Source organism: Vombatus ursinus, unplaced genomic scaffold (genome assembly GCF_900497805.2).
Source record: "Vombatus ursinus unplaced genomic scaffold, bare-nosed wombat genome assembly UNPS02014791.1, whole genome shotgun sequence".
Lineage (NCBI taxonomy): Eukaryota > Metazoa > Chordata > Mammalia > Diprotodontia > Vombatidae > Vombatus > Vombatus ursinus.
Window position 1 is genome coordinate 48188600 of NW_020954569.1, and position 25014 is coordinate 48213613.

The 25014-nt window shown below is 36.9% G+C and overlaps 1 protein-coding gene across 2 annotated transcripts in view; it reads right to left on the reverse strand.

The window, feature by feature from the left end:
• Nucleotides 1-7517: 7517 nt before the first annotated feature.
• The window catches only part of PDCD6 (programmed cell death 6), a 29407-nt gene continuing 11910 nt past the window's right edge, over nucleotides 7518-25014 (reverse strand). Inside the window, exons 3-6 of one of the 2 annotated variants that reach the window (XM_027869060.1) lie at nucleotides 19501-19545; nucleotides 17601-17753; nucleotides 11592-11701; nucleotides 7518-8110 (exon numbers count right to left, since the gene is read on the reverse strand). In XM_027869060.1, coding sequence (XP_027724861.1) covers nucleotides 8012-8110; nucleotides 11592-11701; nucleotides 17601-17753; nucleotides 19501-19545 — 407 coding nt within the window. In that variant the 3' untranslated portion in view covers nucleotides 7518-8011. Of the gene's footprint in view, nucleotides 8111-11591; nucleotides 11702-17594; nucleotides 17754-19500; nucleotides 19546-25014 lie in introns of both variants that reach the window. The other variant, XM_027869059.1, reaches the window with a different exon arrangement.

Genomic DNA, 25014 nt, shown 5'->3' on the forward strand with positions numbered 1-25014 from the left:
TGATAATGTCAACACTCCAGGATCATTCTGCCTCCAGCAATCTATACAAAAGAATCTATTCACCCAGTCTATTTAAGTTGAACAATGATGGGGTTATAGTAAGAATTCCACCTAGTCTGGGCAGGGTGGTAGTGTAGTTGTTTGGCCTTAGTTTTTGACATCAGGACTATATTTAGGCTATGACATCAGGAAAGTGATGTCATGATTTGTAAGTGAACTGGATTTAAGTGAGGGTGGGCTGTGCAAAATCACCAGCCTCACTTTCTCCTCCAGAGCCATCTGGGTCCACTGGCAAGATATAGATCAGGATGATTGGAGATGGCCCCAATCTGGGTAGGGTGAATTTTTGGGCAAGGTCAGAAATGTCCTTGAGAGACTGAGCTTTGAATGAGAAAGCAAAAAGTGGATAGTTGGGTACTGTATAAAATTGGTTATTAATACAAAAAGAAAATGATCGTTTTTCTCAGAGGAAAATTTAAAACAAGTCAAATCCTATTGTAGGGAGACAGTATTTTTTTTTCACTGACCAAATTATAGCTCCAAATCATTCAAGCTTTGCTGCTGACAGATAAGTATATTAAATGAGGTCTAGGCAGATGAGTGGCAAACAATGACTTTGCATCCTTAGGTCACCTTTTGTCCGGGCTTAAATTCATTTGCAGCTAAATCCCAGAAGACCTTGGGAGGAGATAAAAGTGACAGATCATAAGTTAGGTAGCTTTCTCTGACTTAAGGCTTTGATCTCCAGCCCATACACAGGGGTGAAAATGAAAGGGGATTAAGAGGATTTTGGTGCTACATTTTGGCCAGTCAGTGAAAAACTTTTTTCCTTACACTACTTTACACAAAGTAGACACCTCCAGCATTTGTTTCAAGAGTTGTTAAAGCAAGAAAATGTGAATAGGGTTAAGAAGCTTCAAAAAGGAATTTTTAAAACTATTAATTTTTATTATCTAGAGCTCAGGGCCATTCCTCAGTAACTTTTGGTTAACTGGAAGCCTGTCTTCTCTTAATATTAATCCCACCTGATCAAAACCTGATTTGTGGAATAATAATAGTGTTAAGGGAATATTATTGGCATTCCTGAGATAAGAAACTAAATGAGAGGAAGAATGGAACACAGCATCTTTACAATCTCCCAAATATATTTTATTTGTGTAAAGATTTCCCTGATACCAATCTTCATGACATGTAAGTCCTTTCCTCTCAAATAGCCCATTGTAACTCTTCTAAAATGTAGCCTTGTAGTTTTGTAAGTGTAGGATTTTGCAAACTGTTTAATCTGTAACCTGACTTAGTTTACTTAAAGAGTTTGTTTAACTAGAGGGATGTATGAGATTATGATTTTGCTTAACTAAGTTTGTTTAACTTTCATGACTTTTGAAGGAATCATGAAATTGTTTTTCTTTAAGTTTTACAATCTAAGAGGAATGTTTATTGTTGTTCAGTTGTGTCTGCCTCTTCGTGACTTTGTATGGGGTTTTGTTGGCAAAGATACTGGAGTGGTTTGCCATTTCCTATTCCAGCTTATTTTGCAGAGGCAAACTGAGGCAAACAGGGTTAAGTGACTTGCCCAGGGTCACAGAGCTAGTATCTGAAGCCAATTTGAACTCGGAAAGAGAATCTTCATGACTTCAGGCCTGGCACTCTATGCACTATGGCGCCACCTAGCGGCCCAAAGCTACAACTATTTATTATTAATGCACTTAATAAATGCCTCGTGACTGTTTGACTCATAGGGTGCGGTCATTCAACCACTTCCAAATACATCTAACTACCACAATTCTCCATCTTGGCCCCAAGAATATGATATGAATTTTTCTTAAATGCTTTATTGAAATTTACATATTCTCTGTCTAGAGCAGGAGTTCTTAACCTTTATTGTGTCTTGGACCCTTTTGGCAGTTTGGCGAAACCTACAGACCCCTTCTCAGAATGTTTTTAAATGTACAAAATAAAATAGGATTACAAAGGAAACCAATTACATTGAAATAGTTATCAAAATAGTTTAAAAAACCAAACCAAAACAAAACTATTCATGGTTCCCAGGCTGAGAACCCTTGGTTTTGAGTAGAGGTCCTAAAAGTGTGGTCCAGGAGCCCCTGAGGGTCCTTAAGACCCTTTCAGGAGGTCTGCAAAGCCAACACTGTTATCATAATAATACTAAGGTGTTTTAATTTCTAATACAGTACATATCAATAGATATGACACACATTAACAAAAGATTTTTGGGTTTTCCAAGTATATCATCTGCAAAAAAAATTAGCCTGAATTTTGCTGTTTATTCCCTTAATTTCTTTCTCATCTTAATGCAGGTAACATTTCTAGTGCAATATCAAATTAAAGTGAAGAAAAAAGACATCTTTACTTCACTTTTGAAGTTATTGAAAAAACTTCCAGTGTTTTTTCAGTACAAATAATGCTATTAGTTGTTAATAAATACTTTTGATCATATTAAGGAAGGATGATCTTAAACTTGTAATTTTGTTTGTTTTTGGCATTTGTAACAAAATGAGTGCTCAAAAGAATTTTGTACATCTTTTAATGTAATCATGTTTTTGGTAATTAATGATAGTTGTTTGCTTCTCTAACAGTCTCTAAAAATCTAGTAATCCTTTCAAAAATAAAAATAAATTTATTCTAGCTTGACTTATTTTTGATTAAGCCATGTTGGCTCTTAATAATCTTAATGTTTCCCTTTCTAGTTTAAAAAATTCCTTTAAAAATGTGTCCTAAAATGTTTCAGAAATTGAACATTGTTCTCAGGGCACTCAAACTGTAATTGAAGAAGACAACATATATAAAATGGTTCAGATTCAGGGTAAATGGAAAGGCCAATAGTCTTTTGGATGCACAAATTTATTTGTTGAATTGCTGGTATAAATCCAACTTGGTCATAATGAACAATTTTTTTGTATGTAGTGGTGTTGTCTTTGCTAAACTCTTTGCAATATATTCATACAATAAAATCACAGGTCCAATCCTTATACCTAACAGTATTCTTCATTAACAAACAAAAACAAAAACAAAAACACAAACCGATATGAGCAGGGCATTTGACATTAAAACTTGTTTAAAAAAAATAAGATAAGTAATTACAAATAGCAAGAAAAAAGTCAGCAACAAAATCAGTGCTTACATGCTTCTAGGGGTAGACAATTATTGGTTTTCAAAACTTTCATCTTGCTTGAGGGTCATTGTGAAAATGAAAGAACGTCTATAGAACATCACACTTCAAAGGAAGAAACAAGCATTTATTCTTAATCTCCTACTAAAGGATAAGGGCAGCAAAATGACTCATAAACAGAGTGCTGGGCCTGGAGTCAGGAAGACCTGAGATCAGATCTGGCCTCAGAGACTTATTAGCTGTGTGACTGAGCAAGTCACTTAACCCTGTTTGCCTTGGTTTCCTCATCTGTAAAAACAGAAGGAAATGGCAAACCATTCTAGTATCTTTGCCAAGAAAACCCCAAATGGGGTCATGATACAGCTGAAACAACTGAACAACTAAGCTTAAGCAAATATTATCTCATTTAATCTTCACAACAATCCTGGGGGATAGGTACTATTGTACTATTGTTATCTGCATTAGTCAAATAGCTGTAGTAAATGTCTGAGGTCAAATTTGAACTCAGGTCTTCCTGACTCTAGGCCCATAGACTAGAATTCATGTTGATTCATTAGTGAGTTGGCAATTTGGGATTGTGACAGCAGAGGAAGCCCTTTTAGGCTGGCACATTTAGAAGGGAAACATCGAGAGGATCCAGACATATAGTCCTACCTGGCTTAGGGTTGAGAGTATTCTGGGCTATGGTCTTTTCTTTTGTCATGCCTGTGCTGCATGGAAGAACAGGCAGTAGTTAATGGAAGGGAGATTAAGGTGGGAGGGAGGAGTCAGATCCTGCTCATGAAGTTGCAATGCCCTAGGAGACTGTATTACCCAATAGGAGTATTTGGACACAATAGGGAGATGTACCATAGGGAAATATGATGGATTTAATACAACTATTGCTCTTCTTATCCAAAGTAAATTTAAAGAAGAGCAATAGTTGTATTAAATCCATCATATTTCTCATTAATCTGATGTCATTTTCATTTTTTAAATAATAGTGTATTTTGTATTTCCTTAAGATTTCACCTTTATAGTCCACAGCCCACAATTTTAAACCTACCTCACTAGGGTAGGGATCCCCTTCTCAAATAGCATGGTGTAAGCTGAAAAACTTGTCACCTACTTTTTTCAGTTGTACTTTGACCAATAAGTTATATTAACTAATGTTCATTAGATGTATCTCTTGAAAAGGTCCCTCCCCACTTCCCCCATTTTCATCTTCCCAGTATAAATCATTGAGTATTACATGCAAGACAATAAGTGCTGTAAAAGTTTTTGGTTTTAATTATTTATTTTTTTGGCTATAGGTCAGAGATCCTCTTCTATCCACAAAAGCACCCTCCTTTGGAAAGGGTCTATAGTCTTCTGGTCTTCTTTTCCCACATTTTGAGAAAGATCAGTTAACCATCACAAGATAATGGAAGACAATTCTTGACCAAATTACTAAGGTATTGGATGACAGAATCAGCATCTAAAAAGATCTCAGCAAGATGGAACAGTGGGTCAAAACAAGGTGATTGATGTAAAGTTCAATTACACAAGCACAAGAATCAGGTCTAACAAAATTAAGTCATTAAAAAAAAAAAATCATGGAATCTGTTAGTAAGGACCTCCCAAGAGTTCAACCTATACCCAAGTAGGAATACCCTTTACAAATGCCTAATACTCCATCCCCCAAATTTGCAAATGACAACAAGCTGGGAAGTAGTTCATAGCTAAACAAATTTAATGACCCTAATTAGAATTTAAAAGGATTGATAGGCTTTCAACCTTTGCCTGAATCTGAGAATAAATGAATATACACATACATGCATTCACACACACAGACACACACACACACACACACAGTCATACATTTGGAATCTTTCAAAAATTTTCTCAACAGAGGGGTGACTAGACAACAATTGATCTTCAAAAGATCTGGTGACATTAGAGGGCTCCAAGCTCAATGATTCAACAGCATGATATGACTGCTAGAAAAGCTAAGATAATATTAGGTTCCATTAAGAGAAATAGTGACCAGGATTAACAGAAAGGATAGTCTTGTTATATCCTACCTTAGTCCACATCTGAAGTGTGTTTTCAGTTCTAGACACATACTTAAAGGACATAAATAAGCTGGAGGGCAGGTAACCAAATTGGCGAATAAACATTGGTTAAATGGACTGGGGATATTTATCTTGGAGAAGTAAGACTTGGCAAGGGTTGTGGACATCATTAAGTTATATGAAGGGCAGTCTGAGAGATTAGACTTGTTTTGATTGGCCCCAGATAGTAAAACTCTGAACAATGGGTAGAAATATAGGCAAACAGAGGCTTAACTTAAGAAACAATTTCCTAACAATTAAAACTGCCCAAAAGTGGAATGGGCTGCTTTGGCGGCTATGTTGAGGGTATTTGTCCAGGGACAAAGTATCGTCTTAGGTCCCTTTTAACTGAGGCTCTGTGAAAGTAGCTCCAGAAGGCTGAACTAGGTCACATACAAGTTATAAGGCAGATTCACTCAATTTGAGAACTTTCCAATGAGCAGAGCTATTCAACAATGGAAAGAGCTCCCTCATGAAGTAGCAATTTCTCTTGAGACTCAAGCATTCTCATAAAGTCTAAGTAATCAGGGGGAGGTTAGGGATTTTGTAGAAGGGATATGATCTGGGTGTAAGGTTGGATTAGAAGCCTTCTGATGTTCACTTCTGCCTAATGATTCTGTTAAATAGAATATGTACAATCTGAATGTTTAAAGTATGAATGAATGTGAGATGAAGAATTACTTATTTGAAATATTACAGATCTTAAAAAGCCCCATATATCCCAAAATATTCATAGCAATGCTTTTAGTAGTTTAAAAACAAAACAAAACAAAAACTAAAGAAAACAGGTTATTGAGTAGGGAACAGCTGAATATACTCTTAAGTGTTATTACAATATTGTTATGCTAAGTGAAATGACAAATATGACTGCAGAAAATGGCTATAGACTTGCATAAACTGATACTAACTTAGGGACCAGAAGTACAACATACCCAATGATGATGATGTACACAATGATCAACCTGGGTTGTTGGGAACAGATGATGAAATGCAGTTCCTTCCCTTTGGTAGAGAGGGAGAATGTTGCAGATATTGGCAATGAAGTCATTACTGTGACTGGTTCTGCTTAACAGATTTTCTTTCTTAAAAATGAGGGTTCAAGGAGGAAGAATTGGAGTAGGGGAATGGAGCAAAAGCATTTTTGTTGTTTAGTTGTTTCAGTTATGTCTGACTCTTCATGACCCCTTTTGACGTTTTCTTGGCAAAGATACTGGAGTGGTTTGCCATTTCCTTCTCCAGCTCATTTTACAGATGGAGAAACTGAAGCAAACAGGATTTAAGTGACTTGTTCAGCGTCACACAGCTAGTGTTTGAGGCCAAATTTGAACTCGGGTCCTAGTGACTTCAGGCCTGGTGCTCTACTCACTCAACCACCTCGCCTAAGTGCTTCACAAATATCATCTCATTTGATTCTCACAATAGCTCTGGGAAGTAGGTGCCATTATTATTTCCATTTTACAGTTGTGGAAACTAAGGCATACACAGGTTAAGCCCAGGATCAGACAGCTAGTGTGCGAGGCTGAATTTGACCTTAGGTCTTCCTGATTCTAGTCCTAGCACTCTATCTGCAGCAGGTGAGGTGATATCTACAAATATCTTGTTAAAACAAAAGGCATCAATAACATTTGGGGGGGGGGGTTAGGCAATGGGGTTAAGTGACTTGCCCAGGGTCACACAGCTAGTAAGTGTTACATGTCTGAGGAAAGACTTGAACTCGAGTTCTCCTGAATCCAGGGCTGGTGCTCTATTCACTGCATCACCTAGCTGCCTCCTAACATTTTTAAAAGTTTTAAAAAAACCCCACATATGTTCAAATTTTGTGAATTTTCGGAAATGACAAAAGATTTAGATCATGAAGCGTACAGACTGCCATGCGTTCCTACAGATCCTTCTCTAGAAGTTGCATTCATCATACAGCTAAAGCCATCTTTGCTACTAGGGCCCCCTAATCACATGTCAACAACAGCTTATACTTATTTCATAGAGTAAAAGTAAAAATATGGAAGCATGGTGTTTTACAAAAAAGTCATGCTGGTTACAAACACAGAAATTATAGTCTGATGCTTCAAATTATAAGAGTGTTCTACATCTCTACTCTCCCAGCTTTCATCACTGAATACGATTTGGTTGTGGGAGTCAATAACCCTGACCAGGCATGCCAGGAAACCTCTGTCCATGTAAAGCTATGCCTCTGAACAGCCCATAACAGCATCTCTGAAGCAGTGATAATGTCACTGAATATGGCAGAGAGAGTCTGCCTATCCATTTTTTTTTTCAATTTTCTATGATTCAAAAGGTGTGGAAATAGTGGAAAAACATGAGTCTGTACCATTTCCTTTATTGCTTACATTACATATTAAAATGGATACAATAAACCCCTTTAAAAAAGTAAGGCACATGAAAAGCCTTATGTGCAAGTTCCATACTATTTAAAATTCTGATTAATTAGTAGAAGCATTCTGACAAGAGGAATGGAGACATCTACAAAAGATATGATGCATTTTTCATGCAGGATACCTGAAGCAAAGTTACACATATTCTATTTCATGGCACAAATGACCACAAACTAAATCCATTTTTGCATATGGAGAGCTACATGGCTATAGTTACTAGGGTATAATATTAATTAGCCTTTTCACATATATACAGTTAGGATTTTGAAACATAAACATATCAATTGTATAAAATCTGGGAGGAAGACAATCTTGAATTGCATCAGCTTTCTTTTTCATGATGTAACGAGATAAGGGATTTGGCATTTCCAGTCTTTTTTTTCCATAACAGTCCCATTGATAACCTCAAAAGGTGAGTGTTATACAATACTGAAGACCATGGAAAGATACTGTTCATAAGACACTTGAATCCAGCCATCCTGATCGGTATCATAGCGCCGAAATATATCTGTCAACCTCTGAAAGAGAAAACAGATAATGAGATCATGTTATTTACTAACCCAATTGAGGAGATTTGGGCACAGTGTAAAGAGCACTGGCCTTGAGCATCAGAAGACCCCAGTTTCAAGAAGTGGCTATGCTGCTTGCTTAGGCATTTCTCAATTTAAGTCTTAGTTTCTTTAGTAGGAAATTAAAAGGAATACTTGCATTACTTGCCTCACCAGGTTGTTATGAAAATCAAGTAAGAGAATGTGCCCATAAAGCACTCCAAGAACAGGAAAGTATTCATTAAGCGCTTATTATGGGCTTAAGCAGCCGCTACTGCTACTGTGACAGACACCTGAGTCCATTCAGGCCTTAAGTAAACTGGAACCCATGAAAGGTCTGGAAATCAACCCATCTAGTCAGAGATCCTCCAACCCAGGGTCAAGAAATCTCTGGCCTTTAAGAATTTTATCCTGTTAGCAGGAGATCTGTATGAAGTAAAATATTCTCATTTATGTCCACTGTAATGACACCATATAAGGAGAGTATATACCTATGGATTATGAAACAACAAGGGTTTCAGAAGAATCCTAACTGCGAGTGACTCAAAAGGACATGGAAACACACCTGGCATGGCTAGGCTGAGTGCACCGATTGCCAAAGAGGACTACTGTGGAATCAGTAACACATGGCAGCAGCTCTTAAAATACGGTCCAGCATCCCCAAGGTCAAAACTATTTTCATAAGAGTAAGATGTTTTAAATTCTAATATGGTAAACCAGGATGGATGAACAAAAGCTCTTGAGGGTAAGGGGAGGTGTGGGAATCCTTAACAATATTGGAAGGAGTAAAGAGGTCCTAACACTAAAAAGTTTTTGAACTGCTGATACGAAGCATCTATCATCATGGACATGGCAAAGGAGATGGGTTTTCTGGGTAGCAAAATACCGAAGGAACTAGAGAAAGGCCTCTTTTGTCCTGGTGTTGTCTATGGACAAAGAACATGGACAAGAAGGCACAGATGAGCCTAAATCTTCACAAGGTCTTCCTCAGTGGAGGAAGTGCCCAAATTAGATAACAGACCTACTAAAGGCAGTAAAGAAACAATGGACTTCAGGAACGATATCCTATTAGGTCACAAAAATCTGTTTATGGGCTTCTTCTTCCCTCTCTTCCTTCTCACCTCTCAACTTCCTTCTCTCTTTTTAACAGGCCATAATACGGGTTTGTTAGGTTAATTAACTTTAAAGCTTTACATGAATGTTTTTTGGGTTTTTTTTTTAGACAATTAGGGTTGACTTGCCCAGGGTCACACAGCTAGTAAGTGTCAAGTGTTTGGTCTGAGGCCAGATTTGAACTCAGGTCCTCCTGACTTCAGGGCTGGTGCAGTGTGCACTGTGCCACCTAGCTGGCGCTACATGCATGTTTTTATTGAAAGATGAGTGGTGTGTTTTCTATTTCTCCTCAAAAAGGGGCACACTCCTATCTCCTCCTGCCAAAAAAAAATTCTTTTAAAAAAAATTTATGTGATATTATCCTCAACTGATTGTATTTTCCTGTGGGCTCCAACACACAGCCCTTGCAGATTCTTCCAGAAAAAGATTAGTCAGTTTCTAGATGAACTGGTGGCCAGGACTACACTTTGGAGTCAGGGAAGTCTAGCTAAGTTAACTTGCCCTGAATCCAATATAACAGATACAAGTGGCTTCAGGAATCCCTCATGGGATCCCAGATTGGTAGAATAGCTGTACTACCACGGTCTCTCAGTGGTCAGAACATCCTCATTCAGGAACATCTGTAATTTATTTTTACAGGTGAGAAGTGAGTAGATAAGCTGTCTAAGGATACTAGTCTTCCATCACATGATTTTCAGTCAAGTGCTCAGAGGAGCTTAAGAGTACAATACGTTACCTCATTTTTTGTAATTCAACTTTTTTTGCTAAGACACTTCATAGCACATCTCATAAAACACATTCAAGAAACAATAATTCAACATTAAAAGAACCTTATAATGCAGAAAACAGGCAGGTCAGATCCCTTTCATTTGGCAGACAAAGTTAAAAAAAAAATCTGATTCCATAAGTCACTGGTAGCAACAAAGAGAATAACACAAGTTATTTTTTAGCGTATACACCCCTCACTTATGTGTTAACCTTTAGTAAGGAGGGGAGATAGGTAATGAGCATTTATTAAGCACCAACTCTGTGCCAGGGCACTGTGCTAAGCCATACAAACATTATCTCATTTAATAACATAGTTGGATATACAACAGATTCTCACTTTTCATGGATTCTGCACTTGCAAAATAGTTCACATGCTAAAATTTATTTGTAACCCCAAAATCAGTACTTGCAGCACTTTGCTTTATTCATGGACATGCAGAAGTGTAAGTTGCCCAGCTGAGGTCAAGTAAGTCTGATGTTTTGTCTTCTCGATTCAACTCTTGTACTGTAAACAAGTGCTCTTTCTGTGGTATTAGTGCCATGTTTTTTGCAATTTTGTCCTTATTGCTGGTGATTTTGTTGTACAAAATGGCCCCCAAGAGTGGTGCTTTAGTGCTGTCTAGTATTCCTAACCACAAGAAGGCTATGATGTGTCTTACAGAGAAATGTGTGTTAGATAAGCTTTGAGCAGGTGTGAGTTATAGTGCTGCTGAGCTTAGTATTAATGAATCAACAATGCAGTACATCCAGAAAAAGAAAGAGGAAATTCACTGATCTGTACATGAGGCCATGCCAGAGAGTGCTAGTGAACATTGTGTAACCTGAGGCTCACAGGAACCTAACCCAGTATTTCCCCTGGGAGCAATGGTTCAATATTGGATAATTCAGTGTCTGTGGTGACTTTATAGAGCATTAACTACAGCAAATGATGAAAATCAACTGTATGTACACATATATATGTGTTCACAATTGTATATGTTCACTCCTACACACACCCACACCCACTTTTTTTAGCCAATTCTAGAAATTTTCAGTTTTAATAACCTACAATTTCAGGTGGGAATATGCAACTAACACTGAAAGATACATTAAAAAAATCCTCATGGTGTATTGGTTTATAACTTGATCTCAGAGGAGACAAGCACTGTAGTAGCTGCGTTAGCCTGTATATCTTTATTTAAAAAGTAATTTGTAGAACTGAATACTTCACAAAGAAGTTGAAGGGTGGTCTATAAGTTACTGAGAAGTCTTATCTTCCATGAATTGTTTCCACTGAAGCTCAAATTCCAAGACTGGCTTTATCCCTACATTTCTTTCCTAAATTTCAAGTATCCCAATATGGTTTCAAGTCTTCATTGTGCATTTCTTACATTATTAATAGTCTCTTTACAGTCAATACTAAGTAATCAATAAAATATTTCACAAATAAATTGCATAAAAATTCACTATTGCTTTTTTACTTTTCTTCACTTATGCATTTAACACTTCTATGAATGTAACTATAATTCATTTGTGTATGTATGAAAGCATGTATTATGTATATATACATGTAAAGTTTCTCCTTAATTACCTGTAAAACAATGCAGCCTTGAATGAAATCATCAAAAGCAATCTGTCCTCTTCCCTGTCTGTCAAATTTTCGGATAAGGATATCATGAAATTGGTCAGATAACCGATAACCTTAAAGAAGAGAAAATAAAATAAGCAGAGTACCAGGAAAAGTTTAAATTAGATATGTTAATCTTTTCTAAAATCACTAATTTTCTACACTCAAAAAAAATCTCCAAAGGAAAAAAAAAACCTCCCAAACCAAAAACAACCCCACAACCAAATCAATCTCCACACCCAACTTTGAACAAACAAAAAGAAACAAGTTTTGCTGAGTTGGGTGGAGGATAAAATTGTTTTTGTGTTTATTATACATGTGACCATAAAAGGGCCTAGGGGCAGAAAGGTAAACTAATGAATGAAATCATCAACCTGTGATATCATTGGAATGGCAATTACAAACTCTGAGGTTTTGAAACTACTTCTTTATTTATCAAATCTGTAATTCTTTGACACAAATTCAAATCCTGGAAAAGTTAGTGGTTAAAAAAAATCTTCCCAGAGTAGAGAGGAAAAATGAATCAATTATTCTCTGCAGAAAACCAATGGGAATAACTTCATTCCAATTACTGATGTCAATTTACTCATCCAGGCACTAGATGGTGCTATCGTAGATTAAAAAAAGAAAAGAAAAGAAAAGAAAAGAAAAGAAATTTTAAAAAAAGCCAAACACAGGCATGCTAGCTGAACTGGAAAGTGAACCCGGGAAATATGAGAAGGCAAGATAAAAATAGCCTTCTGTTTAATATACACATCAAAAAAATACTGATTAGTCTCCAGACGCAGATGCTGATATAATTTAAGTAGCTATCAAATCATGGGTTGTCCTAGTATAATTATGACTCTAAAGATGGGCTCTGCAAATTTATGAAGCCCAAACCAAATACAAAGCAAAAATTTTTTCAAGAATCTGGTTGAAGCAACTGAATCCCTCCCCCCAAAAAAGTAAAGATAAACTAAAATTAATAAAATTTTGATAAGAAGAAAGGCTAATCAGAATGCTTCATATACTTCCAACAATCGTCAGGGACAAACAAAAAATTGAGGAACGCTGATTTAGTTGCTGATTTTTAAAATTATGGTTTGACAAGAGTTACCAGTCACAGCTATGGCTGAAGCCTAGAATGTAAGCTAGGATGCACTGAATATATCTTCTGATATTAGAAAATCAGCTCTTAAAACAGTCAAGATGAGTATACTTGTAGCCAGCCATACCTTGGATAAAGGCCTGAGAACTGTATCTTTAAGAGAGAAAAAGCATCTTACCTATTTTTCCCTTTTTTAAACTTTTATTTCCACTATGTACATTACCGTTGTACTCTTACTTATTCAGAAGACAAGCTCCAGATGCCAAAATATTTGCATTTGACTTTCAGGTTCATGGGAATCTTTGCAAGGATAAGTTATACCTATTGTCTGAGTGAATTTCACAGTTAATTACCTATATGATTAGCATAATCACATCACTGATAAAGTATTAAACATGCAAAGAAAAATATTTATATAATACCTCCAACAAGAACTCAAAGCACTTTACTATTTCCGACAGCAGGTTCAGCCTACTGCCTTGTACATAATGTGAACTCAATGAACATCTGCTGACTGACAACTATCTTGAAGCTTGTCCATTTCTCCATAAGGTAGCTAGAGATAATAATGCTGTACTTTCAAAATCAGAACACAAATACCAAAAAAATGTGGCACATTAAACCACGTAACAGAAGCAGGAGAATGAAGCTGATTTCTCCCATGTTCATCCAGAGGTCAGAGAGATCAGCCTCACCATATTTAATGTCCTACATACTTCCTACTTAGGCAGCAGGTGATTGTAGTGAGACATACTGTACCATTTGCTTACTTGGAGAAATTAAGATCCCCCTCCAACACACATCTACTAATGCTAAATCCATATAGCTAAAGTACAGCCCTGACCGCGTCATTCCCATGCTCAAGAAGCTCTTACAGCTCCCTCGCAACTCTAGATAAAAGAAAAACTCTGGTATATAAAGTCCTTTACCATGTGGCTCCCACTTATCTTTCTAAACTGATTTCAAATTATTCCCCTTCTTACAATTACATTCTAGTCAGACTGGCCTCTATCTTCTGTTCCTCATGCACAATAATCTATGTCTTGGCTCCAAGTCCTTAACCAGGCTACCTCCCACGCCTGCAATGCACTTTCTCATCTTCACCTCTTAGAATTCCCAAATTTCTTCAATGCTCATTTCAAGGTCAGCATCCTACAAGAAACCTTTTCTTATCGTACGCCATAAGTATCTCTCCCAGTACCCATATATCTAGGTATTTATATGTTATCCTGGATAAGAAAGAGAAAGAGGCATGTGAGTACTTCAGCTCATTCCTATTCAAGTATCTATGACTGTGTTCCCACTTTGCTCCTCCTCCAGTATGAATAACTGAGAAACAGAAAGATAGATTCTTTTCAAACTAGAAGTTGGGAAAATGAACAAGGAACACAAAAGCTACTGAGGAAATATGCACAGAATTCAGTTATGTAATAACTAATGACAGAAATAGGAAAGATCTGTACTTTGAGACTTCCATCATGAAATTAGCCAGATCAGCCTGGCTGCATTTATGTGAGTGCTAGATATGTAGTAAAATCACTTCCCTTGACCTGTACCAGTGGGGGTTGTTGTTTGTCTTTCATTCCCGAAGAGGACCATAACCATCAGGGAGGTGATGCCATGACATGCACTTGAATTGGATTTAAGTGAGGGAGGGCTGTGCAAGGTCACCAGCCTCACTTTCTCCTCTGGAACCATCTGGGTCTAAATGCCAGATAGAGATCAGGGCTGGAGAAGCCCTGGATGCAGTGGGAGACGTTGGCCTTGGACAAGCTCTTTAACAGGCTTCAGTTTGACTGAGGCAATGCCTAATCAGAGATCAAGCCTAGGTAAAAAATGACGCGAAGAACAGCCTCTCTTACCTAGTCAAAAAAAAAAAAAATCAACCTGAGAGGAAGACCTTCAGCTCAGGGCTTCTGGCCAAAACAGAAACAACTGTTATTTACATTCAGTATGAGCTAATCAGGGCCCAAACAGTGACCAAGCAGGGCTTGGCCTGGGACCGATTGCTGGCCAATCAATGAGAGCCAGGGTGATTTGGTTTTAAGGCATGGTCCTTAAGAAGGAAATCTAGTCCATAAACCCCAAGATATCTTGCAAGGTTTCAGCAATCAAAATTTATATTCCTTTGGGCAGAGCACCTGTAGGTAAGGGTATGATACCCTATGTGGACAGAGGGAAGGGAAAGGGAGAGGGAGAGAGAAAGAGACACAGAGAGAGAGAGAGAGAGAGAGAGAGAGAAGGGAAGGGGAGAGGGAAGGGAGAAAGAGGGAAGGGGGAAGGGAAAGAGGAGGGAGGGAGAGAGGAAGAGAGAGAGAGAGGAAGGGAAGGGGAGAGGGAAGGGAGAGAGAGGGAAGGGGGGGAGAGAGGGTGAGAGACAGGGAGGGAGAGGGAGGGAGAGGGAGAGAGGGGGAGAGAGAGAGAGAGAGAGAGAGTGAGTCAGAGTCAGAAATAAAGAGGGGCGGCTGGAAGTGAAGTTGCTGCCCCCTCAGCTTCCCCGTGCAAAGAATAGGGATAATGAAATTTGTATTCTCTACCTGATAGGGTCCTTATGGGGAAAGCATTAGAACACTACATAAATGGGAGATATTATTGTCAAGACAGGTATAAAATAGAAAATATAAGAGGAGCTCCTGGAGAGCTAGGACTGATTTTGCCTTTCTTTGTATATTTAGCACTTAAGCATGCTGCCTGGCACATAGGAGGTGTTTAATAAATGCTTGTCGACTAATCCTTATTTAATTTAAGTTTCTTGCTATAATAAAATCAAATATGGTCTTCTAATAAGTTTTCTTTATTTATGGACAGAGAAAATAATTTTTCTTAAGCACCAAAGCTGAAGATGCTCATAACTAAGTTAGAATTTCCATTTCCTTCTAATTACAAAAAATCAAATAGCTTTTAAAGAATTCAAGTGTGAAAGGTAAAATAATCAGGAACTCTCCTTTCAAAAAATGGGGAGATTATTGAAATTTCTTAGTTTCTAAAAACACTTTCTATATTTGGGGGGAAGGAATAGGAAATGGGAAGAACAGACTTAGAATAACCAAAAACAAAGGTTCAAACAAGAATTTTTTTTTTTAAAAGCAAAAAAGTACACAACAATTCAGGTTTCAGTGAAAACTACCACTTCAAAGATTCCCACAACGTGAATCAGGCCTACCTGCAACCTGGTGACCAAAAGAATGCTAACTTAACCAGTACACTCTCCCTGGTTAGTCATCTACACATAAAATTTTCAGTAACGTCCGTAGCTTTGTGGCATGTAGGTAAACATTCAGTGAAGCCAGAGGGATGGACAATGATAACTGATGTGGTACATTAATAATTCAGTTAGACTTTAGTCTGAAGCTGCCTCTCAAATAATGCTTACATTAAGGACCGCTGGCCTAGCACTTTTCTCCCTGATCTTTCTCAGAGCATCATGTTCTCTAGCAGTGTGCTTCTCCTCACAAACCCAGTTCCTTCTGCTCGCTTCTCCTGACCAGCATGGGAATGAATTATCGCTGCTTTTGCTAAAGCTCTTGCCAGGCCAAGGCCACCAGGAGGACACTGTCCCTAAGGGCTCCAGTCCTTTCCAGTCCCTAGACTAATTTAAGTTGCCTTAAAAGGCCACTGATCAAAAGCTTACTACATTTAAAGTGCCATGCTAAGTGTGGGAATACAGAGATAAGACATGCCCTCAAAGAGTTTGCATTCAAATGTTTTGTTGGTCACTGCAGCCCGGTTGGCCAAGCACTTCCATGTGTTCTCTTTCTCTTCTAGTCCCCACCAGACAAATCTAGTTCCATTTTAAGGCCCCTGATTCTCATGTGGAGATTCCGTGGCTGAGTCCCCCAGAATGAGATGAAAAGTGCCCCTCACTCCAACTGAGGCATGCATGCACCAGGCCAGTTTAGCCCTCTCACCCCAACCTCTATCTGTTTCTGTTTTGTATAAACGAATAAATATCAATGCTACACACCTACATTTAATACCCAGCAGCTAGAATATTTAATTTTACTTGAACTCATCTTTATTATTTTTCTAACAACATTTATGAAAAGCTTTTAAACTATATACGTTTTCCTAACATAGAGCATGATGAACTGCGCATTAGATTACAAATTGCATCCTTGTAAATTTTTTAAATTTAAAAAACAAACTGAGATATGCCATCTTGCCACTAAAAAACTTTGGGCAAGTCGTTAATTCTTGGTTTCTTCATCCAAAAAACTCCATCTCCTCCCTAGCTAACTCACAGATGTATGAAACTGCTTAAAGCTTATAAAGCACTTTGAATCATCCAGGAAAGGTACTATGTAAGTATTTTTCTCAGAGCAATTCAAAACCAAAATTCTTTTAAGACACTCAAGATTGACATACATATATACACAAATGTATGTATGTATGTATTTAAGTAAGTGCGAGATGTTCTTGAGAATGGGAAAGAACAAAAGTTCTTTACTTCTTATTTTTAAAAATAATTTTATTTACTAACAAGTAAGCCCTGACAATTCAGAAAAGTTTTACCTAGTTAGTTTTCTAGTATGTATTTTAAATGGCACCACAAAACTAGATTCCAATTCAACCTCAGATTGGTTGCCTACAATTTTCTTTTTATTCCTTTGTTTCAAATTGTTTACAAAGCCACCATTCTCAATTTCATTTAATCACTCAACTTCACAACAAATGAAAACTTTGTATAGCCCTTATCTCATTTTGGACAAAACTGTATCACAGTAACTTATATCTCATCTCAAGATAATGTCTGGAATGTAAATAAACAAAAATTTAAATGAATTTGAAATTAAAGCCCCAAAGTCAACAACAACAACAACAAAATGCTAGTAGGTTCCAAAATGAAATATGCTATACAATAAGAGTAAATGAATTACCAAAACCTGATAACGCTAGCTTTAGTTCATTTTTGTCAATCATTCCAGAGTTGTCTCTGTCATATGTCCGGAAGACATTCTGCCAATCTGTGATATACTTCCAAACTCCAGTGAATTCACTAAAGTTCACTCCTGCTTTGTTTTCTCGGTCAAACATCGCTAAACCAAAAGGGAAAAAGCCACAACAACAATATGTTAACAAACATCATACCAGAACATGTTCATACTGCAACAGAATCAGTTAGGTTGTGTTAAGGTCAGTCTAAAAGGGAAGTTCATGATTACCAATAATTTCAGTCTCCTAAGACCAATCTTTCAGAGAGAGAGAGTGAGAGATGTGTTGAGGTGACCACATCTTTGTTCTGCTAGCAGAAGAACATGGTACTTAACAGGTTGAGATTATGTGCTTGATTCCTAGATAGGTTGGTTAACTTTGAATAGAAGAAAAATTGTGTTCCCTGGCGGCTGGCCCAAACTTCTATCAGTTATAAATATGTACGCTTAACCATAAGAAAAAAAGGAGTGAATGAACATACATAGCTCAGGATACACATACTACCTCCACAACCCCTTGGAGGATCAACTTGAGGGCAGAGACTATCTTTTGCCTTTCTTTTCATTCTCACTGCTTAGCAACAGTGCCTAACACATAGTAAGTGCTTAATTAAATGCTTTTTGACTGACTCAATATTCATGTCCTCCTAGAAGAGGGTTAATACCGTAAAAATCAAATGCAGGATATAGTTCCCATTAGAAGGAAGCCTTTCTTCTGCTCCTACAGCAGCTTCTGTAGATATCCTACAGAGACATAAAAACCCTCATCTACAGTCTCTATGTGTGCAGAGCATTAGAAAATGGCCCAAGACCACACAGATAACTGCCATCCTAGCTAGTGTCTTTATATATAGCACTCCTTGTTGGGGAATCACAATAATCCTGTGAGGTTGATAAGAGAACAAATTCTATACCCACTTTACAGATGAGAAAACAGAGACTCTAAGATCTGTCTGAGGTCATCCATCTACAATGTGGCAAAGCTAGCAGCTGAATGCAGATTTTCTGACTCAAAGTTCAGTGAGTGTTCTTTCTAATTTTGGTGATGTCACAATTACACACACCACTATGTACTTGTGCCTCAAAGTACAATGGAAAAAAAACAACAACAGACAGTGAGTCAGGATGCTTGGATTCTAGTCCTGGCTTTGTAACTAACTCCGTGTGACCTCTGTCAAGTCATTTGCTTTCTATAAGACTTTTCTGATTTGTAAAATTGGGGGGCGGGTACGGGGGAAGAGTGGAGATGTGTGTGAATATATTTCTTAGGGTTGGGGTACCTTCTAGCTCTAAAAATCTAAGGCACAAAAATCAAAGATATGATTACAAATAGGCACAGAATAATCAATCAATCGGCACTGTTTATACTTCCCTGCCCTCTTCTACTTGGGGAGATACTGTATATTCACAAATAGAGATACAGGACATACACAAATAAATAAAATGTGAATTTTGAAGGGGGAAAGGATCTTAACTGGGAGCATCAGGAAAGGTCTCTTGAAGAGGTGACACAAAGGGACTTTTAAAGGGAGTTGGCGATTCAAACTATAGCGTTTATTTAGGGGACTGTGAAGGCGAGCACTTCCAGATGGGGGACAGCCTATGCTGGGAGGTGGGAAATAACCATGGTAACTGACCAGATTTGGGTTGAGGTGTGCATGTATGTGACGGTTGAAGAAGTCAAGTTGATCTTTCCTTATTGTCAGTAGAAATAGGGACATCAGGAAAAATGGATGTAAGGAGAAAAGATGAGCTCAATTTTAGACATGCTTCTTTAGCCTTGGGGACATGGCAGATAGCTGAACTCGTATACAAATGAATTATCATATGATGAGGCACAATTTTTACTTACATATGATTGATCTGACAGTCACAGGATTAAACGGAGTCCATGTGCCTAAAACAAACAAAACAGTTTGGACTAAACACGATGAAAAATCATTTTTACAGGAAACAGGTGGAATATTAGCCAACTCAGATCTACAATTTACAAGATCTAAGACACTGACTTCATTAACTTTTGAGCTAAAATAAGATGACAGGACAACTTACCAAGTTAAAATGTGCAATCTTCTTCTCAATATATCTTAACCATTTACCACCAGGACTGTTTTTTGAGCGAATTATGTCCCTTTGTATTTTTATATTGACCAGAAACAAAAACATTTTTTAAAGGGCAGGAGGGGAGAGATTCCTACAGTTACTTTTATGGGCAAATCCATCTAAAACTGTTTCAGGAAATTATTTGATTTGCACATACTCCTCAGTTGTAGGAAGTTATATGAGATAAAATCATCTAAGATTGTTATATCTTGATTTCCAGTTTTCAACAAAATTACTGGCCTACAAAACATTTACTATTGGGGCAGCTAGGTGGCACAGCGGATAGAGCCCCAGCCCTATATTCAGGAGGACCTGAGTTCAAATCCGGCCTCAGACACATAACACTTACTAGCTATGTGACCCTGGGCAAGTCACTTAACCCCACTGTCTAACCCCCCCCCCAAAGAACAAACAAACAAAAACATTTACTATCAAAAGATCCTTACTCATTAACATCTATCAACTTTAAAATTGAGCCCTCCTCAATTCTTACTTCTTCTAGGGACAACAGGTATTTTTTCCCTCTGTTACCCAGTCTCTACCTTTAAACTGCTGAGAGAAGCTGTGCTGAGGGTCAAAGAAGTTGGCTAGGCTGGGTTATATATTCTAAAATAAATCTGTGATGATGTCTATGTGGATACTCCACCCAATGTTATAAATCCCAATTTATCCACACTTGCTCATTCTGTTCAGCTCTTGCCCATGTCTCCTCGTGAACCGCCCACAACATACCAGGGCTTGGGGTAGGGTGACTTATTCATTCTCTTGAAAGTCAACAGGACAGAACCTCCTTCATCTCATCCACTGCTCTCACTGACTGACACACCTATTTCTGCTAGGACATTTCTGTGATCTCATTTTACTCCACTTCTAGTACACAATTCTTTTTTATTTTTGTAACACCCTAACAGCCTATTTCACACTCACATTGCATCTCTTCATTGTTTTTTATTTGACTTGCAATTCTAATCCCTTGGAAACTAAACTGTTTCATGATTTTAAGTCATATGTCACCTTTGGAAGAATATTGTTTAAAAAGATGGGCTTTCGTTTTGGGGAAAAAAACTTGACAGTTACTAAAAATATTCTCCAAGACCATTCAGGGCATCCTCTTTCTTCTAACTCAATTTTGGACCCAGCTTATTGTCTCACAAGATCTGTCCAAGGATTATGTGCTGACTGACCAGGTTTATGGGCTGTCTGGCCACCTAGATAATGTCATCTGAACAATGAACATGTTTTACCCGTTTGTCTTTTCCACTGTGGATAACTCAGCCAACTTCTTTTAAGTGATCATTCTCATTCAGGAGAATCTCTGCTGTCACAGGATTTGATGTTATTAACAACAAGCAGGAAAGCCCAAAGGCCTTTATCACATAAAGGCATTCACTCCTCTATTTTTGTTTGTTTAGCTTTTTTCTTTCAAAAAAAATTTTTTAACACCCACACCCACCCACCAATTACATGTTAAACAATTTTTAAATATTTGTTTTTTCTTAAGTTGAGTTCCAAATTTTATTCCTCTCTCCATTCCTTCCCCCCTTCCTGAGAGGGTGAGTAATCAGATATAGGTTAAATATGTGCAATCATGTAAAACATTTTCATATTAAGTCATTTAATACAAGACGACTTGAATAAAAGAAAAAGTATGAAAGAAAGTGAAAAACAGCATGCTTCAGATTGTATTCAATCAATATCAGTTCTTTATCTGGAGGCAAATAGTATGCTTCCTCATTAATCCTTTGGGATTGTCTTGAATCATTTATATTGCTGAGAATAGCTAAGTCACTCACCGTTCTTCATCAAACAAGACTGCTGTTACTGTGTAAAATGTTCTGGTTCTGTTCACTTCATTTTGCATCAGTTCATGTAAGTCTATGCAGGTTTTTCTGAAATTATCCTGCTTGTCATTTCTTATAGTACTATAATATTCCATTACAATCATATACCACAGCTTGTTTAGCAAGCATTAGAAAAGGTTTCATTTAGGAAGTAGTATTTGAGTTGAGCTAGGAAGGCAACTACAGATTTTAAGGCAAAGGTTAAGGAAGGAGTGCATTCCAAGCACAGGGCACTAGCATGGAATGGAGACGGGAGATGGAAGGTTGTTTGTGTGTGAGGATCAGAGAGAAGGCCAGTTTGGTAGCTTGAAGAGTATGTGCAGAACTTTTTATCTCTTTTCCATTTCTCAGTACCAGTCCTATTTTGTATAAATAGGACAAGAGGAAGCCATTTGATTTGTATGCCTTATCTTTTTCTCAAAAGCAGACCATTATTTTAAATTGTTCTGATTCTTAGGAAATTTCTCTTATACTAAGCTTGAATTTGCCTCTTTCGTGACCTGTTGTTCCCAGTTGTGGTTTGGGGCTAAATAAAACAAGACTCAACCCTCTTCCACAAGAGGGTCCTTCAAATACTTGAAGACAGTTATAATATGCCTGTTGTAGTTAGTCTTCTTTTCTCTATGCAAGCCATCCTTAGTTCCTCTACTAATCCTTACTTGACATTATTTTGAGGCCTTTCACCATCCTGCGTTTTTCAGCTTATCAAAGTCCTTCCCAAAATGTTATGCCCAGAAGTGAACAGAGTATACCAAATGCAGTCTGACTAAAGTACAGTGAGGCTTTTGCTGATATACTTCTCAATGCAGTAGTCAAAAAACTGAATTAACTTTCTTGGCTACATCACACTGTTGAATCACTGCCTTTGAAGTCCCCAAATCTTGTTATATGAGTTGCATTCTTTTGTCTCTATTCAACTTGTAATTGTGAAGTTGAGTTTTTGAACAAATGTAGTACTTTAGTCTATATTTACTGTCACCTTGTCTGAAGTCACGACTGCCACCCCTGCTTTTAAAACTTCATCTAAGGCATAATAAAATTCTGCTTCACTCCCATTTTAACTCCGTGTTTCTTTCAAAAATGAATTCACAACAAATGAAGAAATAAAAGCTTTTGCTCAACTACACACTAATAAAAACAACTTAAAAGAAATAGATTAATATTTACAAAACTATGAACTGTCCAGATTAACAGAACAAGAAATAGAGAATTTAAGTGATTTGATCTCAGGGAAAAGAATAAGCCACAGACGAACACCCAAAGGAAAAAAAAAAACCACAAACAAATAAAACCCTCTGGGATTAACTGGATGGACTGACAAGTGGATTTTATCAATCATTCAAAGAATAAGTACACATACCATTAAAATAGCAAAAGAACAGATTCTCCCATTCCCTCTTCCCTATGTATTTATTTTTTGCTAAAAAGACTGACTTATATAAAAAATACAGGCTTGATTTGATATTAAGGAAACTATAAACAGAATCAACCAAATCATTTAGAAGAAAAAACAGTATGACTCTATCAATAGACGCAAAAAGTTTTTGGAAATATAACACCCATTTCTATTAAAAAAGAAAACAAAACCAAACACATACACACAATAAAAACAAAAAACCTAAACACCTGAAAACATAGGAATAAATGATCTTTTCCTTTAGTTTCATAAGTATTATCTACCTAAAATTAAATGTCAGCATTATATGAAATGGGGATATACTAGAGTCCTTTTCAAAAAGACCAGGGGGTAAACAAGGATCTCCCTTATGATCATTATTATTTAATAAAGTTCTAGAAATGCCAATTATAGCAATAAAACAAGAAAAGAAACCAAGAGAATAAGCATAGGCAAAGAACAAAGAAAGTTATTGATTTCTGCATAAGATATGGTGTTTACTTAGAGAAGCCTAGAGAGTCAATTAAAAATTAAATGAAATAATAAATTCAGCAAAATTGCAAGATATAAAATAAATCCACAAAAATTATCAGCCCTTCTATAACTTATTAACAAAATCCAGGAAAAAGAGATAGAAAGAGAAATTCCATTTAAAATAACCACAAAACGTACAAAATACTTGGGAGTCCATCCTACCAACACACACACACACAGAAGAACCACAAGAATATAATTACAAAACACTGTTTACAAAAATATAGACATAAATAATTGGAGAAATATTAACTGCTCATGACTGAGTCAACCTAATAAAAAGGACAATACTACATAAATTTACTATTTAGTGCTGTACTAATCAAATTACCAAATAATGATTTTATAGAACTAGAAAAAACAAACATCAAATAAAATCCATCTGGAGAAACAAAAAGTCAAAAACACTCAAGGGAAATAGAGAAAAAAAAGTGGGAAGGAAGCCTAGCAGTACCAGATCTCAAATTATAATACAAAATAGCAATGAAAATGCTTTGGTTAAATCATTTAAAAAATAGCGACTGATCAGTGGAACAGATTAGGTACACAACATACAGAAGCAAATAAATCTAGTAATCCAGTGTTTGGTAAACCCAAAGATTATAGCTACAGGAATACGAACTCAAAGGGAGAGAATTTGGAACCCAAAGTTTTAAAAACAACTGTTAAAAATTGTTTTTACATGCAACTGGGAAATAAGATACACAAGCAATGGGGTATAGAAATCCTGCCTTACAAGAAAATAGAAGGGGAAGGGGAAAACAGAAGGGGGGGGAAGATTAGGGGAAGGAATATTCAGAATGAATGCTGTCGGGGTGGGGGGAGGGGCGAGATGGGGAGAAAATTTAGAACTCAAAATTTTGTGGAAGTGAATGCTGAAAACTAAAAATAAATAAATTAAGGGATAAGAACTCACTATTCGACAAAGATCAATGAAAAGCAATTTGGCAGAAAATAGGTCTTGACCAATATCTTAAATCATATACCAAAATAATATGTTCACTTAACTCTAATTCAGTTCATAATTCTTTTCAGGTTTCTTTAAATTCTTTCCTTTTGTCTTGACTCAGATACATGACTCAGACATAAATATTGACAGCACAAATTGGAGGAATAAAGAAAAAACTATCTTTCATATCTATGGAAAAGGGTCAAAGCTCATGACCAAACAATAGCTAGAGATCACAGAAGGTAAAATGGACAGTTACAATGACATAAAATTTTAAGTTTTTGCATAAACAAAATAAATATAGTTAAAATGATCAAGTTAACAGTTAAATGGCCAGAAAAAAATCTTTGCAGCAATCTTCTCCAATAAAGATTTCATTTCCAAGATAAATAAGAAAGTGAGTAAGAACTACTCCTCAATTGAGAAAGAGTCAAAGGATTTGTATGAACAGGTAGTTTTTAAAGGAAGACATTAAAACTATCTGCAAACATGTGGGAAAAAAATAATCTAAATCACTAATAATCAGAGCAATGCAAACTAAAG